The following is a 19,881-nucleotide window of genomic DNA, read 5'->3' on the forward strand; positions in this document are numbered from 1 at the left end:
GTCCGACATTGTTTTTGCAAAGTTACACACCGATTCAATGTTAATTTTAGTGACCTCCGATTGGCGTAACCGGGTGTCATTACTGCCGATGTGAATTACAATCTTACCAAATTTACGCTTAGCCTTAGCCAGCAGTTTCAAATTTCCTTCAGTGTCGCCTGCTCTGGCCCCCGGAAGACAATTGACTACGGTTGCTGGTGTCGCTAACTTCACATTTCTCAAAACAGAGTCGCCAATAACCAGAGTTTGATCCTCGGCGGGTGTGTCGCCGAGTGGGGAAAAACGGTTAGAGATGTGAACGGGTTGACGGTGTACACGGGGCTTCTGTTTAGAACTACGCTTCCTCCTCACAGTCACCCAGTCGGCCTGCTTTCCCGGCTGCTCGGGATCTGCCAGAGGGAAACTAACGGTGGCTAAGCTACCTTGGTCCGCACCGACTACAGGGGCCTGGCTAGCTGTAGAATTTTCCACGGTGCGGAGCCGAGTCTCCAATTCACCCAGCCTGGCCTCCAAAGCTACGAATAAGCTACATTTATTACAAGTACCATTACTGCTAAAGGAGGCCGAGAAATAACTAAACATTTCGCACCCAGAGCAGAAAAGTGCAGGAGAGACAGGAGAAGCCGCCATGCTAAACCGGCTAAGAGCTAGTAGCTGCGCTAAGCTAGCGGATTCCTAAAAACACACAAAGTGAATAATGTGTAAATAATTGAGGTGATTCAGCAGAGGGAGTGCTTTAGTTAAGGCACGTGAAGATTACACTGTGAAACAAATCGTTATCTAGGTAACTAGATCAATCTAACTGCGCAGATTAAACAGCTAACAGATACAGCAAAACGCCGCTGTGCTCCGGAACAGGAAATGATACAATACCACAGTGAGAGCCAACCACCAGTAGAGGCAAGCAAGAGCTGTCAAAAACGAATGAATGAAAGGTTGAATCTAGAATCATGTAAATATGCATGAACTGTTTTTTAGATTTGTTCTTCCAGGAGATGTTGAAAATGTATCAGTAGATGAAAATTTTATTCGGTTTCTGGGGCCCCACAAGGCCTTAGACCCCAGCTCCTCGGGGGGGGGGGGGGCAGACACCATGTGAATTTTCCTTGGATTTCACAGTTTTCATTTCACAGCCCTGCATTTGTAGCTCACATAAAATGAAGAAAAAGTCTCTCTCAAAAAAAAAATCTGTCAGGAAGATTAAACATTTCTAGGTTAATTTGAAACATTACTCTACATTCACTAATAAACTGTCACTGTAAACTTCGAAATTCAAAGCATGAACAGGAAAATAACACGAACAGTTGTCTTATTCAGAAGTACAAAACACTGAGGGCCACATTGTATCAGTCGTTCTTTTGGTTTTCAATTGACCATCAAAATTCAAAAAAGTAAAATGCTATTTGATTACGAATCAGATATCAAAAACAAAAAGACTGTTTTCATTATTTCAATTTTAGACGCAGCTCAAAAATGCAAAATGGGAAAACAGGCTGCTGGACCAAATTTGATTTTAATATTTAATTTGTCGGGTTTACAGGACCCACTTTGATTGTCAGCTGAACAACAAAAGAACAAATGATTCACTTATTGACATGACTCAGTGCATATTCATAACTGTGGTTTTGATAATCACACACAAAAAAAAATCAGTGAGATTTTAGAGTTTATTCACCTCAGAAGACTAAAATATCTTGTCTTCTGCAGTAATGTGACAGGTCATGTTGAGATCTGGACTGCAGTAAACAGACTAGGTCTGGCTCAGAAATTGTGGCTTTGATTCGTAAGATGTCACGCAGGTCAGAGTCACTTAGTCTTGTCCTCAGGCGATTTTTGTTAATGTTCATAACTGAGAATTTTCAATTTTTCAGTTTCCGTTTATTTTCATTTATATAGCACCAAATCACAACAAAGTTGCCTCAAGGTGCTTCACACAAGTAAGGTCTAACTTTACTAACCCCCAGAGCAGCAGTGGTAAGAAAAAACTCTGTCTGAGGAAGAAACCTCAAGCAGACCGGACTCAAAGGGGTGACCCTCTGCTTGGGCCATGATACAGACATAAATTACAGAACAATACTTGTGCAAGAATGTCTTCTCACACAAGTATGTCGAGACAAACAAGCTCGGCATTTTCTTTGCAAATGTTCGAATCTCTTGGAACCTGCCTTTGTCCAGCTGGCGGTAAAAGTTCAAAAGTGGGAACCGTTGGTGCAGACTGCGACACCCGCCGTCACACTGATGAGCTCCAGCTGCAGGTGGTCTGCAGCCTCATCGGGGTCCATGGAGACAGGAGAGGATAAAAGCCTGATCTCCTTTTCAATAGCGGCAAAATCCCAAAAGTGCTGTTGAAACTCCTCAGCCAGGGATGAGGTGTCTGCTGCATCCCTCCTCATTTATACACTGATATTGTTCTGTGGAAAAGCGGCCATTATTTCCTGAAGCGGTGGGAAATGTGTGGTCCTGGCCTGTATGTGTGACAGGTGCCTTCTGAAAAGTTGCAGCTTGGTCCCAGAGGCTTTGATGTGTGAATACAGTTGGCTCACCACTGCTTTTTGCCCCAAAGGCTCATGTTCAGCACGTTGAGATGTCGTATTATGTCAACTAAAAATCCAAAATCAGACAACCAAACAGGGTCAGATAGTTCTGGCATCGGCTGTCCCTTTTTTGCCAATAATTGTCTGATTTCCTCCCTAAGAGAGTAGAAGTGCTGCAGTGCAGACCCCGACCGAGCCGTCTTACGTTGTTGTGATACACGACATCTCCGGATTCATCCTGCATGTCGAGTGGAAAGTGTTGAAGACCGCCAGTCGTTATCACCACTTTAATAACATGATCATATTTCAGAGAACTTGTTGGTGAATAATACAGTGGAGTTTTTTCGCTCGCCTGCCATCTTAACTGCACCATCAGTAATAATCCTAGTGACTTTATTCCACGGTAATTTCATGTCATCTACGGAGGAGCAAACAGAACCAAATAACTCTGTTCCTCTTGTTTGGTCCTTAAGGCTCTGTAGCTCTCACTCACGTTCATTTCATTGTCCACTCCTCTCAAAAAAGTCAGTAAGTGAGTGGTGTCCGATGTATCTGTGCTCTTATCACAGGCTAAAAAAGTCAAACTCTGCTCTCTTTGCCTCTGTCTCTTAATATCAAACATGTTCAGTTCTCTTTCCCACAGTGTTACGCACCAGGCACACGTGGGCAAACTGTTGCTTCTTCTCAGGACAAATTTCCTCTGCCATTTTCTTCACGTGGTCTCTGATAACTTCACCCTCAGTAAAAGCTTTGCGATGCTTGGCCGTCAGCGTTGCCACCTTTTAGCTGGTCTTTGTGCTGTTTTCATTTGACTCACAGGCTCTTGTGAAAAAGTGCTGCTGTGCTGTTAAAACAGCTTCTAGTTGCTTCAGTTTTTCTGTGCGTTTGTTCACAGTTAGCTTGTCGTAGTTAGCATGTTTGGTCTGGTCGTGCCTCTTGATATTGAATTCCTTAAACAACCACAGTCTCTTGCTAATTGGGCAGACACAGTTGTTTCGTGTTTCAGTGAAGTTCCACTTGTCCTGGAACCGGCGGCCCTCACTGTCAACTTTTCTTTTTTACTTACACTTGCCATTTTTGAAGTGGGCAGGAAAGGATCGTGCCAAGGGTCACTCAGTGAGAGTGCAGTCACAGCTATGCTGCCATCTTCTGGTGAAATATCAAATAGTTTTTTTTGTGCACGTGTGTATGTTATACTGTGGTCAACAGTGCTACATATTATTGATTTTAGGACAGAGGCTGCGGGCCGGTGGAAATTTGAACACAGGCCAGATTTGGGTCCCAGGCCGGACTTTGGACATGTCTGGATTAAACCATTACAAGAGTTGACACGGGGACACAAAATTCACAAGTCCCAAAGCCTCAAGAACACTTTGGAGTTCTGACATCACAGACTACGGATGGAGCCGGGTCGATCCTGTTGAACTGGTCTTCTTCTTGTTCTTAATTGACCCAGTGACCTGTATTTGGGGTCTGGGCGGAGCTACACACCGGTGCAATCTGCAATAAAAAGCTGCTGCTCATTAAGAAAACCTGTTGCATGCAGGCCAAACGCAATGACTTTGTGGTGAGTTTTTCCTCCGTTTTTACCGGCATCTCAAATCTTACTTGGAGGCATGGCTGCACCAAGTAAAGACTTTGGAAGCCGATGGAACCGTTTGTGTTTTGATGGAGATGAAAAGAATTATGAGCTGCCACATTTGCGTCTGCTTGACCTAAAGACAACCATCATGAGTGAAAATGAGGAGGCGTACGCGGTTCTAATCCAGCTGTTGGTACAATAAAAGTTTGTCCCTTGTAATGAGAGATGGCGCTGATGATGGAAGAAAAGCGATGCAGATCCTGCGCGATCATTACGCGGGGAAGGGAAAGCCTCTAATAATGAGTCTGTACACCAAGTTAACTTCTCTCCAAAAAGGTGTGGTGGATGAGAGTGTCACATTATCTGCACAGAGACCGCCATCAATTTTACTTTTATTTATATAGCACCAAATCACAACAACAGTTGCCCCAAGGCGCTTTATATTGTAAGGCAAAAGCCATACAATAATTACAGAAAAACCCCAACGGTCAAAACGACCCCCTGTGAGCAAGCACTTGGTGACAGTGGGAAGGAAAAACTCCCTTTTAACAGGAAGAAACCTCCAGCAGAACCAGCCTTAGGGAGGGGCAGTCTTGTGCTGGGACTGGTTGGGGCTGAGGGGAGAGAGTCGGGAAAAAGACATGCTGTGGAAGACAGCAGAGATCAATCACTAATGATTAAATGCAGAGTGGTGCATACAGAGCAAAAAGAGAAAGAAACACTCAGTGCATCATGGGAACCCCCCAGCAGTCTACGTCTATAGCAGCATAACTAAGGGATGGTTCAGGGTCACCTGATCCAGCCCTAACTATAAGCTTTAGCAAAAAGGAAAGTTTTAAGTCTAATCTTAAAAGTAGAGAGGGTGTCTGTCTCCCTGATCCGAATTGGGAGCTGGTTCCACAGGAGAGGAGCCTGAAAGCTGAAGGCTCTGCCTCCCATTCTACTCTTACAAACCCTAGGAACTACAAGTAAGCCTGCAGTCTGAGAGCGAAGCGCTCTATTGGTGTAATATGGCCACTATGAGATCCCTAAGATAAGATGGGACCTGATTATTCAAAACCTTATAAGTAAGAAGAAGAATTTTAAATTCTATTCTAGAATTAACAGGAAGCCAATGAAGAGAGGCCAATATGGGTGAGATATGCTCTCTCCTTCTAGTCCCCGTCAGTACTCTAGCTGCAGCATTTTGAATTAACTGAAGGCTTTTCAGGGAACGTTTAGGACAACCTGATAATAATGAATTACAATAGTCCAGCCTAGAGGAAATAAATGCATGAATTAGAGATATTGCGCAAATGCAAAAAAGCAGTCCTACATATTTGTTTAATATGCGCATTGAAGGACATATCCTGATCAAAAATGACTCCAAGATTTCTCACAGTATTACTAGAGGTCAGGGTAATGCCATCCAGAGTAAGGATCTGGTTAGACACCATGTTTCTAAGATTTGTGGGGCCAAGTACAATAACTTCAGTTTTATCTGAATTTAAAAGCAGGAAATTAGAGGTCATCCATGTCTTTATGTCTGTAAGACAATCCTGCATCACAGCGCTGGGTAATGCAGGAGAGACAATGAGTGACGGTTTACTGACTGCTATGAGAGAGCCGCGTCAGCTGGAGAGCGCGTCTGCCGGAGAGCGCATGGAGCAGAGACGGCAGTGTACTTTCTGTAAAAGCGACACACACAAAGATTCAAACTGTCGGTGGAGAAAGCGGGACAAGGTGAAACAAGCGGTGGATGAAGAGGAACACATGTTTGCATTCAAGGTGCAGATGGTCACCGCCGCGCTTGGAGCAGTGAAGGTGAAGGGTCGACTCGAGAGCAATGAAGCACATCATTACTGACATCAGGAGATTCGTGGAGTTTCAATCAATCAATCAATTTTTTTATATAGCGCCAAATCACAACAAACAGTTGCCCCAAGGTGCTTTATATTGTAAGGCAAGGCCATACAATAATTATGTAAAACCCCAACGGTCAAAACGACCCCCTGTGAGCAAGCACTTGGCTACAGTGGGAAGGAAAAACTCCCTTTTAACAGGAAGAAACCTCCAGCAGAACCAGACTCAGGGAGGGGCAGTCTTCTGCTGGGACTGGTTGGGGCTGAGGGAGAGAACCAGGAAAAAGACATGCTGTGGAGGGGAGCAGAGATCGATCACTAATGATTAAATGCAGAGTGGTGCATACAGAGCAAAAAGAGAAAGAAACAATGCATCATGGGAACCCCCCAGCAGTCTACGTCTATAGCAGCATAACTAAGGGATGGTTCAGGGTCACCTGATCCAGCCCTAACTATAAGCTTTAGCAAAAAGGAAAGTTTTAAGCCTAATCTTAAAAGTAGAGAGGGTATCTGTCTCCCTGATCTGAATTGGGAGCTGGTTCCACAGGAGAGGAGCCTGAAAGCTGAAGGCTCTGCCTCCCATTCTACTCTTACAAACCCTAGGAACTACAAGTAAGCCTGCAGTCTGAGAGCGAAGCGCTCTATTGGGGTGATATGGTACTATGAGGTCCCTAAGATAAGATGGGACCTGATTATTCAAAACCTTATAAGTAAGAAGAAGAATTTTAAATTCTATTCTAGAATTAACAGGAAGCCAATGAAGAGAGGCCAATATGGGTGAGATATGCTCTCTCCTTCTAGTCCCCATCAGTACTCTAGCTGCAGCATTTTGAATTAACTGAAGGCTTTTCAGGGAACTTTTAGGACAACCTGATAATAATGAATTACAATAGTCCAGCCTAGAGGAAATAAATGCATGAATTAGTTTGTCAGCATCACTCTGAGACAAGACCTTTCTGATTTTAGAGATATTGCGTAAATGCAAAAAAGCAGTCCTACATATTTGTTTAATATGCGCTTTGAATGACATATCCTGATCAAAAATGACTCCAAGATTTCTCACAGTATTACTAGAGGTCAGGGTAATGCCATCCAGAGTAAGGATCTGGTTAGACACCATGTTTCTAAGATTTGTGGGGCCAAGTACAATAACTTCAGTTTTATCTGAGTTTAAAAGCAGGAAATTAGTAAAAAATTAGTTTGACTCAAGCTTCAAGCCACAGAACCATGTTCTGGAATTGGCTGATGGAGAATGTGCCAGCTGTATTGCGCTGAAGAAAGGCACCACTAAAGTGCGCATTAAAGATGGTAAAGGCCGTGATGTGGACGTGATGCTGAAGGAGGCGCTCTACAAGTACATCCCATCAATTTCCCAAGACATCTTTTCGATGAAAGCTGCTGAAGCGCGACTGTCATCTTTAAAGAAGGACAGAATCGACTCATCTACAAAAATGGTGCCACTTTTGATATTAACACACACTATTTTATTGAAGCACTTTTCAAGGTGAGACGGATGAATGTGGTGTGTGTTCTGACATTCAGACGTGGCTGGACTTGTGGAGCCAGCAGGGAGACACGGTTTCAGCTTGGCTCTTGCATTTCCAGATGGCTGTTCAGGAGCTCCGTTCAGAGCTCAGAGTGATGCTGTTAAAGCCACAGAGAGATTCATCGCTGACGTTTCCCCTTATGGCAAAGTTAAATGTACACGGTCAGATAATGGAACGGAGTTTACATCATCTGTGTATCAGTCAGTCAAAAGTGCGTCAGACAGGAAACCTCAGGTCTGTCCTCGCCCCATCAGACAGAGCGTGGAGGACATTATTTGAAATGGAAAGATGTTAATTGAAAGTAATTTGTCCAAAGAGCTGTGGAGCTATGCAGCACAGACGGTCAGGTGCTGCAACAAACCCCATATCGCTGTGACGATTTAAACTTTTAAAGCGCTGGCTGCTTCCTGATGAGCGGAGCTGAAAGCAGCGCTGTGCGGCAGCTTTCTGCTCCGCTCATCAGACTTGATCAGGTCATCACAGACCTGAATAATGAAATGCCGTGATGGTTTAAACTTTTAAAGCGCCGGCTGCTTCCTGATCAGGTCATCACAGACCTGAATAATGAAATGCTGTGATGATTTAAACTTTTAAAGCACCGGCTGCTTCCTGATCAGGTCATCACAGACCTGAATAATGAAATGCTGTGATGATTTAAACTTTTAAAGCGCCGGCTGCTTCCTGATCAGGTCATCACAGACCTGAATAATGAAATGCTGTAATGATTTAAACTTTTAAAGCACCAGCTGCTTCCTCAGACCTGATCAGGTCATCACAGACCTGAATAATGAAACGATGTGATGAATTAAGTTTTTAAAGAGCCAGTCGAAAGCAATCAGGTGTGATCTGAATGACATGCTGTGTGATCTGTTGGCGTGGTGATCACCGACAGCCACTGCACTTTAAATGTTTAAACAGCGCATTGATCAGGCGTGATCACCCTGATCGATTCATCAGATCGTCTGATGATTACACCACAGCGACGGCGAACAAAGTTTAAATCATCACAGCCCTTCTGTGTGATCAAAGCACGACACTTGCATGAGAAACGCCCCTGCAGCAGGAAAAACCACAGAGGGACTTGCTTTAAAACGCTGCGTTTCCAGCCACAAATTAAAGGATTTTCCGAGGTTATTTTCAAAAATCAGGAGCTTTATATGTGGATTCATATCTGTCTGTGATGGTGAATTGGACTGAAATGAACAGGTCATGTTTTATATTTTTCTGTGTGAATGAAACAGTTGTTCTGCATATGGACCGCAGCTTTCAGCCAATCAGTGACCAGCATTAATGCACGGATGAGTAAATTACAAGAAACATGTGCCAACAATCACATAACTTACCTACAACTTAGGTCCAGTATGTGCGGGATGTGTGAGTCACACGCTGGCATGTTTTGAAAATTTTCAGTCTGCCTAAAATTTATTGAGGAGCTCAGCTTATTAGGATGAACATCAGCGAGCTTCAGTGTGTTTCAATGTGATTCAGCGTGCTCTTAACTTATAAAAAAAACTTAGCCTTAACTTATTGGATTTATGGCAGTGTTTTTTAATACGATTGGTATACACTGGCTAAATCATCAAGGTGTGACAGGGCCCTCATGGCCCAGTCACATGGCACATGACGATTCCTGAACGAAGGGAAAAAAAATGTATTTGTGAATTTGATGCACTGTGTTTGACCCTCATCAATCTAAGAACAGTTGGGTGTGTTGAACTGTTGTTATTGTTGTTCTTAACTGACCCATTGACATACTTTTGGGGTGTGGGTGGAGCTACACACCAGTGTGCAATCTGCAATAAAAGGCTGCTGCTCACTGAGAAAACCTGTTGCGCAACAACCGTGTGGTGTTTTTTTCCTCCGTTTTTACCGGCATCTCAAATCTTACTTTGAGGCATGGCTGCGCCAACAGATCCAATATCATTATCGGCTTCTGATACCAACGTAATTCATGTATCGGAAATTGACAATACAACCTGCAGCGTTTTCCGATACCAGAGAACAACCATGTCTGTGAAACCTCTTCAGTGCTGTTGGCTCTCTGCTCCGTTTGTAGGGGAGGGGGGAGGTTTCTGAACTGAGGCCTCTGTTTGAGAGTGAGAGAGAGAGAGAGAGAGAGAGAGAGAAATTCTTGAGGCACTTGAGGAGCAGAGTTCTGGCCATGGTGGGCAGCAAATTTCCACCCAGCTCTCGGGATCAAATTGGCTGTGCCGCTGAGCACGGATTTTCCGAAAAATGAAATGAATTGTTGCTGAAAATGTACCAATTCGATCTTATTCCAAGCTTGTAGAGTCATAGTTTTGCTTTATTTTGCAATTTTTAAACAAACAATGAAATAAATATATTTTTCATTTTCTTCGTATCAAGTCAGCCACAAACAGCTGAGATCTATCAGGTCTGGATAATTGGTTCAGCTGGATGCAAATGCAGGACTCTGACGACAAGCTCTGTAGGTAAATCAGTTTACTGAAACAGTAAACAGGGTCCGGTGTCCCGTCGAGATGAGGTGCGCCGCGCTACTGCACATGCACATATCGCTCTACCCCGGACTTGAAGACATCACCCGTCGAGATGAGGTGCCTCGCGCAACTGCACATGTGAAGATGTAACTCGCTCGATGTGCAACTGCGCATACGCATTTTGGGTTTTTTTTGTTTGTTTTTGATAAGTTCTTATTTAGCCTTTTTATTCTGGGCACTTTACCTGTAATATATAGACCTACTATGTCAGGAGTTCTTACATTTGTAAAGTAATTTGCCTGTAAAAATAAACAACCAGAGTTAAGAGGAGTCAAAGGTTTTTTTTTATTATTATTGTATTGTATAATTGTATTCAGTGTATTTATAGCCTAGTAAGTAAAACTTTTTCTGTATTTTACGTTAGGAACATGTATGTATATGTATATTTTGTCGAAATAAGCTAACTCCATGTTAAAAATACTTATCATTTTATAGTGAGTAGATTTTATACATTTCTACATTCGGATAAATAATATATACATTTACTTGCCCATCAAAATAAGCGAACTTCGTCAAGTAATTTTTTCAGTGTACGCATGTGCAGTTACGCGAGGAACCTCATCTCGACGACTGTCAGAGTTGAAATCTGTAAAAAAGCAACTCAGTTAACTAAACACAGAGAATGATCACGCTAGAGACTGAATTTCATTTCCTGATCAGGGAGAGCCAGCGTGACCCCTCGTCACTGTCTGTCAGTCAGTTCTGAAGGGCCCGCCCACTCTGCTCCTGAATTTATTGCACACAGACATATTACAAAACAATATACAAGGCACAGCTGCGTTTCTTCAGTCAGTTCATACTTGTATCACTTTGCACCTTGAAGGCGCCCTGTGGTCTTGCTCAGACAGATAATAATTGTTCTTCAAATTGAAACATTACAGCGCCAGCCTTGAACTAGTGTACAGGCTGTGTTAGTCTCTGCTCAAGGCCGAAATATTAATCTGTGCTCGACAAAAACATAGCTCTAGCAAAACAGTCTGCGCATTCATTCACCAACAAATGTTACTTTTCTTATGGGAGCAGTTGTAATCTGTGTTCAGCAAAAACATAGCTCTAGCAAAACTCTGCGCATTCATTCACCAACAAATGTTACTTTTCTTATGGGAGCAGTTGTAATCTGTGTTCAGCAAAAACATAGCTTTAGCAAAACAGTCTGCGCATTCATTAAGCAGAAGAACAAATGTTACTTCAACAGTTCAGTTTATATTACTGTTTTAACAATGAGTGATTATTTAGAAGAATAATGGTGCATGAACTCTCACACATGCATATATGTTTATATGGAAAATAGAGAACAGAATCAAAAACAAGATCAAAGGCAGTTCATCAAAGTAAAGGCATTAACAATCATCAAAGTAAAGACAAAGACATTAATATTTGATAATAATATTGACAATATATAGAAAACTCTATCAACGACGCACCTCATCTCGACAGAACACCGGTACACAGTAAAGAAGTCCAACAAGAGTAACAAAACCAAAAACATCAGGCAAAGGCGTGGTCGAGGATACAGGCAGGTAATCAGAACACACAAGAGGCAAGCAGGTTGAGAATACAAACAGAGCTGGAAAGAAGGCACTAGGCGCATCAATCTATTGAAGAACCAAGAGAACTGAGGGACTTAAATACACCCAGGTGATGAGGTGCTAATTGAGAACAGGTGTGTGTGGAACAAACCAGAAGGGGGTGTGACCGGAGAGCAAGGGAAACACCCACCACCAAGAGTCAGCAGAGAGAGAGATAAGAGAGAAAGGGACAGACAGACCATAACAGGAAAAACCCCATCAAGAGACTCAACAAAACCAAACTGAAACCAGAAAACTGAAAACAAAACCCAAATCCTGACAAGATCAGAGAGTCAGCAGCTTCGTCATCCTGAGGCTGTGAAATGCTAAGCTCAGAGTGCAGCAGCTGGACTTCCGGTTTGGGACATGTAGGAGCAAGACGTGAGAACGAGGGTCTCCTGAGATTTTGACTATAACCAGCAGAAAACACCTATATACATGACTTTACACCGAAGTAATAGCATCATAAGGCTATTACTCATCAAAACGGCTAGTTTTAGGTTACTAAACATGTCTAAGAAAGAGTCCGAGAAGAAGTCCAGCCGAACGTTGAGTAGCAAAGTGGCTAACATGGCGGCAGCTGCTAACACCGAAGACTTCTGTATGATATTGGCTGCAGAAATGGAAAAACAACACGAACATTTGAAAATGGACATGACGTCTCTAAATAATATATCGCTGGCGCCTATCCAGGCATCTATAGTGAATTTTCAAGAGACGGTGGATAAACTGGAAAAGAGGGTCGCAGCGGTGGAGTCCACAGCAGGTGACAACTTTGATGCACTGTTCAAGGCTGAGCAAGATATCACTGAATTGAAAAAGCTAAACGCTACTTTGATGGATCACATTGATGACCTGGAGAACCGGTCTAGGAGGGTGAATCTTCGCATCATTAACGTGCCTGAAGGTAGCGAAAAGAAAGCAGACAACATGGTCACGTTCGTCTCAACTCTCGTGAAGGATTACATGGGAGACACTTTCCCTTCACCACCCAAACTAGAACGAGCCCACCGGGTTTCGCTACGGAGACCTAAAAAAGGCAAGCTGAGTCCGAGACCCATAATCGTCGCTTTCCACAGCTTTCAAGACCGCGAGCGAGCTCTGAACTGGGCAAGGCAGAACGAAATGATATGAGGAACACACCCTGAGATTTTACCCCGACCTCAGCGTTCATCTCTCAAGGAAATGCGCCATAAAGATCCCTGAAGGCAGATTGAGTTCTTTATTTACTGTTTTAATTTGTTTATTTTGTCATCTACCTATGTCTACCATACACAAAACCAAGGTGTATTGCTGGTACGGTTTCTGTCAATTTATTATTCTTATAACTATCATTATTTTTTGGGTCCAGTCGGGGTGGGGGGAGGGATGGGAGGGGGATGTTTTGAGTGTGTACAGAAAAAAAAAAATTGAAAAAAATGAAAAATCTTTTGTAACCACGCTGATGATTTGTTTGTGTTTCTGATTTTTTCAATAAAAAGATTTCCCCCCAAAAAAAGAGTGCAGCAGCTGAACACAGTTTCTACCCGCTGAAAGGGGAAAAAAAACAACTCCATCAGAATCCTTGAGTATTGATCCAGAGTTCCTCGTGTGTGCATTGCTGATAATACATTCAGAAATTTACGGTTTATTTTACAGTTGAAGAGCTTCATGTTTGCAAAGCAGTTGATACTGTGAGCGGGGGGCGGGGGTGGGGGGGTGGAGAGAGTGAGGGAGTGTGTGAGGGGGAGGAGGCTTCACTCATTTTCACATGAAAAGTAGTTTACATTGGAACTGTTTACAAACTGTTTATAAACGATCCCATGATCATTAGCGCTACACGCTCATTAAACATAATGATCATAAATGATCATCTTCACCACACAGCATCATTGAAACAGAAAAGTGTGAAAAACTGACTCAAAGTTTTCATCTTTAAAAGAGCAGGTTTGACCATCAGATCAGTCCAGGTTCAGCTCTTGTTCAAACAAGATTATTCGACAGACAAGACGAACAAGTTTTTATTTAAGTAATGCAATCCCACTCAAAAATGTAGGGAAAAAAAATCAAGATGACAGAAAAATCCTGGATCCTCCACTGGATAAAAGGTACCGTGTCATTTTTGAAGGCAAGTAAATGACATCAAATTATGTTTTTAAACTTTTCAGTGTGATTGATTTTATTAACTTAGACTTTGACATGTAAAAAAAAAAAAAAAAAAAAGATAGAAGAAATCGCAAATGGAACTGAGCAGGTGTAGTGTGAAAATTAAACATTGGCTCAAGCAGCAGAAATGTCAACATTAATTTCTTTCAAGTCATTTTCATTGCAATACAATTTTACTCGTTTCATGTTAAATTTAGCTTGTGTTTTTAATCTTTAATCTACAGTTGTAACTGTTTATTTATTCATGTTAGTGATTCATTGTATTTGTTGTATTGTTCACTGTGTTTGTATGATTGTGTTGTTTTTTTGGTGGATTTCATACCCCCGTCACACACATCCAGAATTACAGAGTCAGACATATGAGTTGGCGCACATCCGAAAGGTGTCGGATTTCAGTTCCAAAACGGTCTGACAGCCATCTGTGGAAGTTGACACACTTGGTTAAAATCTGCTGGCGGCCCCAAGTGTGTACCACATGTTCATAATTCTCCAGGTGCGGTCGAGATGGGACACCTACCAATGGTCCATGAGCAGTCTGAGGACCATCTAACAGCAATTTACATATTCTGATGGCGGCAAAACGCGATCCAGAATGATATGAGCACATACGACGGAAACTTGAGATAGATCTGGCATAGTATGCCTGCCGGTATGTCCGACACGTGGCAGTATAATAATGTCCACCCCCAACTCCCACCCCCCACCCCCGGAGCACAAAGGAACTGTTGAAATGTATGTGGCACATTTCATCTTATCATGTCAACAGCGGCTAAACTGAAATCTCCGTGCGCTGCTGCGCATCCATTCATTCCTATGGGCGACGTAAATAACGTGAACTATTGTCTCCATCATAACACGGGCAGCTGCACCTCTCCGTGCTGTGCAGTTACATGTCATTGTGCATGTCAGGCTCAGCCGGACGGAACTCATGCTTTGTAATAAATGTCCACCTTCTAACTCTGGAGGAGATATCACATGGAACTTGTGGCAGTCCCTTACACCATTAATACACATACATCTTACCTCCAATAGCGGTCCAGGGGTGTTTCACAGACGAGGACATGAGGCCAGGACAGCAGCCTGCTGTGAGAATCCTTTCACCCAAAAGAAAAACAATAATTCCATGTGATAATCCAACCATCATGGTGTCCAGAGTTGCGTTCTGCTGCTGAAGTGTGCAATCAAGAAAACAGAAAGTTCCTTGGGAAAGCTCCGTCTGAGGGACTCTGTGGCCCAATGCCAGCAAAAAACACTGGAGTTGCGACAGGAAGGGCATCCTGCATAAAACTTGTGACAAAGCATCTGCAGGACCTCAAGGCTGATGCACGTCTTTTATTTGTTGATTTTAGCTCTGCTTTTAATACGTTGTGGCCTCATCTGTTGATAATCAAACTGTCTCAGATGACTGTAGATCCACTCACTGTGAAATGGTTTTTATTCTTTTTAACTAATAGAACTCAGAATGTCAAAGTAAACAACACAGTCTCAGACTCCAGGTCTGTCAGTCCAGGAGTACCTCAGGGTTGTGTGAGTTCCCCTGTCTTGTTTAAGTTATATACAAATGAATGCAGCAGCTGTCTCTCCGGTAACCTTATTTTTAAGTTCTCTGATGACACTGCCGTCCTCAGCCTCTTGCATAAGGACAAAGATGGTTCGTCTTATTTTTCTGAGGTGGAGTCTTTTGTTCAGTGGTGTGATGCCAATCACCTGGTTATAAATGTAAATAAAATGCAGGAGACGGTTCTAGATCCTTGGTCAGTTGGGGACCAGACTCCAGTTGTAGTTCATGATCAAAAAAATCTGCCAGGTAAGCTCTTATAGATGTCTAGGTGTTCCCTTAGATAGTCTATTTAGCTGGGGAACCCATACTGATCATTTGTGTGTACGTTTACAGCAAAGACTGTATTTTTACGTCGACTCAGGGTGTTTGGTGTTGACCAGGAAATTATGCTTTTATTTTATTGGGCGGTGTTGGAGAGCATCGTTAGATAGAGGATGCCAGCATGGTATCAGTTCAGCTAAAATCAAAGCTTTTTTGTCTGGTGCAAACTCCTGTGAAGGTTATGGGGGAACTGGAACCCTTCACCTTCAGCCCATCTGTGAGCAGTCTGACTTTAGACAAGCACAGAAAATACTCTGTGATCCATCCCACATCCTCCATCAGGAGTCTGATCTTTAACCATTTGGCATTTGTAAGATATCCTAAGCATCTGAAAGATTTGCTCTCCAGTACCACCAAAGGACCAATAATCTGGGATGTTTTCTCAGCTGTGGGAGTCAGTCATGTGACATCAACAGTGGGCTGAGAACAGAACCATGAAGCACTTCTCTGGAAAACTCAAATGAGGAGTTCTCAGAAATGCACCGAGATTGGCCTGATGGGTAACAGCTCAGCCAGGAAACCACCGAAACAATTTAAATTCTCTCCAACAACTCCAGTGGTGAACTGTGTGAAGCCGCACTGAGACCAAAGACAGCCACCCTGATGCTGAATCCACATCAGTCCCCACAAACAAATCATTCCCCTCTTCAACCAAAGGTCAGGGTGGAACGATATGGCCTCAGTGCTCGGAAGGTTCATTCTCTATCAAATACACAGGTTGCTGAAGACCACATTCTCTCAGAACCTTGGGGGGATTTAATTAGAATTGATCATTTGCTTGCACCCTTGGATCTAATAAAGTCTGGCCACATGTGAGCTCTGCCCTGTCAAACCATTTCCCCTCCCTCTCTTGAGGTGCGAGTGAGGTTTGGGTGTGTTGGAGACCAGGGGACTGAAGGGTTGCCCGGCGTCCTTTGTGTCCTTGCTTTTGACATACACTTCATGTAGACAACAGTCCAATTCATACTCCTATTTCTTCTGGCAAAAGTATCAAACCTAAGGTCACCCCATTGCTCCATTTAAGGGGGTGAGGGGTACCAGTGCAGGTGGCATCTCTGAGGCTGGAGGGTGCCGACTTCAGACCCTCATGCATGTGTCTCAGGGGTCTGGGGGTGTGGTGAGCAGGGCTGTCCGGGTCCCCCCGGTGCCGTTAGCTGGTTTGGTCTCCCCCCTCAGCCCCGGGGTGTGCTCTGGCCTTTGCTCTGGTGGGCGGTCCCAGTGGCCTGCTCGCTGTGTGGTGTATTGGTCTGTGTCTGTGGCAGGCCTGCAGGACCTGAGGGCCACAGCATCCCTGTAAAAGAAGACATGCAGGCACAGTGATGCTGTGGCCCTCAGGTCTGAAGTGAAACCTGAAACTTGACACTTAACTTAATAAGAAGCATCTCTTCCAGCTTCAAGTTTTATTCAGGCAAATCTGAGATGGATGGAAAGTTTTTCTTTTCTGTCATTTTGATAGAATGAAGTCAGTTGCACTCTAATTGTAGTATTTTGTCGTTCAGATAGCGACCCTGGAACAGGAAGTCCAAGAGAGCAGTGAGCATGTGAGGAGAGCAGAGAGGCAGCTTACAGACAAACAGCAGCACAGCGACAAGCTGGTGAGTCCCACCTGAACTCTGCTCACTTTGAGTCCTGACCTGAACACTGACCCGGGGTTTGCTGATCAATGGCGACTTCATACTTTGTCAGTAATGTGTTCTTGTACCCTCTTGAGTTTCTGTGATTTGGAGGCTTATGGTGCATCTGGAAAGTATTCACAACGCTTCACTTTTTCCACATTTTGTTATGTTTTTCCCCCTCAAAATTCTACTCACAACACCCCATAATGACTACATGAATAAAGGTTTTTATTTATTTATTTTTGCTTCACTGTAGGGATGGTGCCTGGTTTCCTCCAAACATGATGCCAAAGAGTTCAATCTTTGTCTCATCAGACCAGAGAATTTTGTTTCTCCTACTCTGAGAGTCCTTCAGGTGCCTTTTGTCAAACTCCAGGTGGGCTGCCATGTGCCTTTTACTAAGGAGTGGCTTCTGTCTGGACACTTTATGGTTGTCCTTCTGGAAAGTTCTCCTCTCTCCACAGAGGAAAGCTGGAGCTCTGACAGAGTGACCATTGGGTTCTTGGTCACCTCCCTGACTAAGGTCCTTCTCCCCCGATCTCTCAGTTTAGACGGGCGTCCAGCTCTAGGAAGAGTCCTGGTAGATCTGAACTTCTTCCATTTACAGATGATGGAGACCACTGTGCATATTGGGGCCTTCAAAGCAGCAGAAATGTTTCTGTCCCCTTCCCCAGGTTTGTGCCTCCAGACAATCCTGTCTGAGGTCTACAGACAATTCCTCTGACTTCATGCTTGGATTGTGCTCTGACATGTATTGAAGTAAATCTGTGCCATCATAGTTTGAGGTTGAATTTCTGAGTTTGAATTTTTTTGAGGTTGAAATTTTTTTTTTTTTTTACACTGAATTTCTGTATTTTTTAGGCCAAAGTTTTTGAGGCTGGATATTTTGATGCTAAACAAATTGAACCTTAGAAATTCAACTTCAAATGCTGATTTGATGCTAAAAACATTCAACTTTAAAAACTCAAACTGATGGCACAGATTTACTTCCATAGACACGCACTGTCAACTGTCTGACCTTATATGTAGACAGGTGTGTGTCTTTCCAAATCATGTCCAATCAAATGAATTGACCCCAGGTGGACTCCAGTTAAGCTGTAGAAACATCTCAAGGATGAAGTTTTAAGAAAACATAAGATGTCTCAACCTTAAACTAATAGATGGTGGATGTGGCGCTTTTCAGGATAATAATAGTCTGTGTCGTGCTAGCACAGAGGTAAAGACACTTACATCCACCTGTGAGTTGGTGAGGGACATGGTGGGGACTCCAGGAACTCCAAGAACAGAGATCAGGGGGCAAGCTTCAGCCTGACGCCAAGAACATGAGAGGGAGCATCAAAATACAAAATCCAATATGGTCGATGTTTAGGGCAAAGAAACAACATATGACTTAAATCACAGGGGGAGGAGTTACATCTGTCACACAGATCAGAGACATTGGAATACATTTTGGTTAATGTGGACTTTGACAAATGCAGTCTGTCTGCAGCTTGTCTTCTCCGTGTCAGTCTGATCCTGTTGTGTGGGCCGCTGAAGAGGAGGTACTGCTGGCCCACCACCACTAGAGGGCGCCCTGCCTGGAGTGCGGGCTCCAGGCACCGGAGGGCGCTGCCGCCTTACGGGAGCAGCCAGGACAACAGCTGTCATCCATCACTGGGGACAGCTGATCCCAATCAATACGGAGGTATATCAGCAGGACGGCATCTCCACCTCATTTGCCGAGATATCGCCTGACCAAAGAGGTAACAATCTCTGCCCATACATATAACTAACCATTGTTGTATTTCTTGTGGAGCATTTGTAGGACAGCTGACTACTGAACAACTTTTGGATAAGTACTCACCTTCCTACACTCCTGTATCATTGTTAACGAGAGGTGGAGGTGGACTCTCCACCCTCCGTGTTACTGGGTGCAGCCGCATCCACACCTGACTGTTTTTGTTCCTTGCCAGCAGTACCGGATCCGACGAGCGGAGGCAGTGGCCACCTGGGGATTCGGGACTTGGCGGCTCCAGTATTCCCGGGGTTCGGTGGCAGAGGAAATCGGGTTGGTTCCGGTTCGACTTGGACAGACGTCTCCTATCGTCGAGCCTGCCCACACGACACCGTTGTTATTGGACTCAGTCTCAATATTGTAATCGGCTGTGTTGTTGTGCCTGTTTTCACAACAGTAAAAACAGTGTTATTTGATTCCTCCATTGTCCGTTCATTTGCGCCCCCTGTTGTGGGTCCGTGTTCCTACACTTTCACAACAGGTCCGGTCAGATCTCAGAAGCTAAGCAGTGCAGCATCTGGTTAGTACCTGGATGGGAGACGTCTTTGGAACACCAGCAGCTGTGTGTTTCTTCAGGTAACACTGGAGTTGCGTCAGGAAGGGCATCGGGCATAAAACTTGTGACAAATACCAATGCGGATCTGGCTGTATCCAAATGGAAGCATCCAAAAGGACAACAACAACAACTGCAGTCTGTGTACTACTTTAAATTGAATTAGGGAAAGTCCTGCACAAGAGGATGACCTATGAATTCTGTCAGCTGCGCTATCCCAGAAACCTTCCCTGAACTCCAGACCCAACTATTGTTCCCAGTTACAGATATTTTTTTGACTGGATGATTGTCCATTGAGAGAACAAGATTACAGTGGGGTA

The 19,881-nt window shown here is 43.7% G+C and overlaps 1 protein-coding gene across 1 annotated transcript in view; it reads left to right on the plus strand.

Annotated features, from left to right (window-relative positions):
* golga1 (golgin A1) overlaps positions 1-19,881 on the plus strand; it is a 298,924-nt gene that overhangs the window by 155,440 nt on the left and 123,603 nt on the right. The window contains exon 14 of the mRNA XM_034169655.1: positions 17,118-17,213. Within this exon, the coding sequence (XP_034025546.1) occupies positions 17,118-17,213 (96 nt within the window). The remainder of the gene's footprint in view (positions 1-17,117; positions 17,214-19,881) is intronic.

The sequence above is a fragment of the Thalassophryne amazonica genome, chromosome 5, assembly GCF_902500255.1.
Source record: "Thalassophryne amazonica chromosome 5, fThaAma1.1, whole genome shotgun sequence".
Lineage (NCBI taxonomy): Eukaryota > Metazoa > Chordata > Actinopteri > Batrachoidiformes > Batrachoididae > Thalassophryne > Thalassophryne amazonica.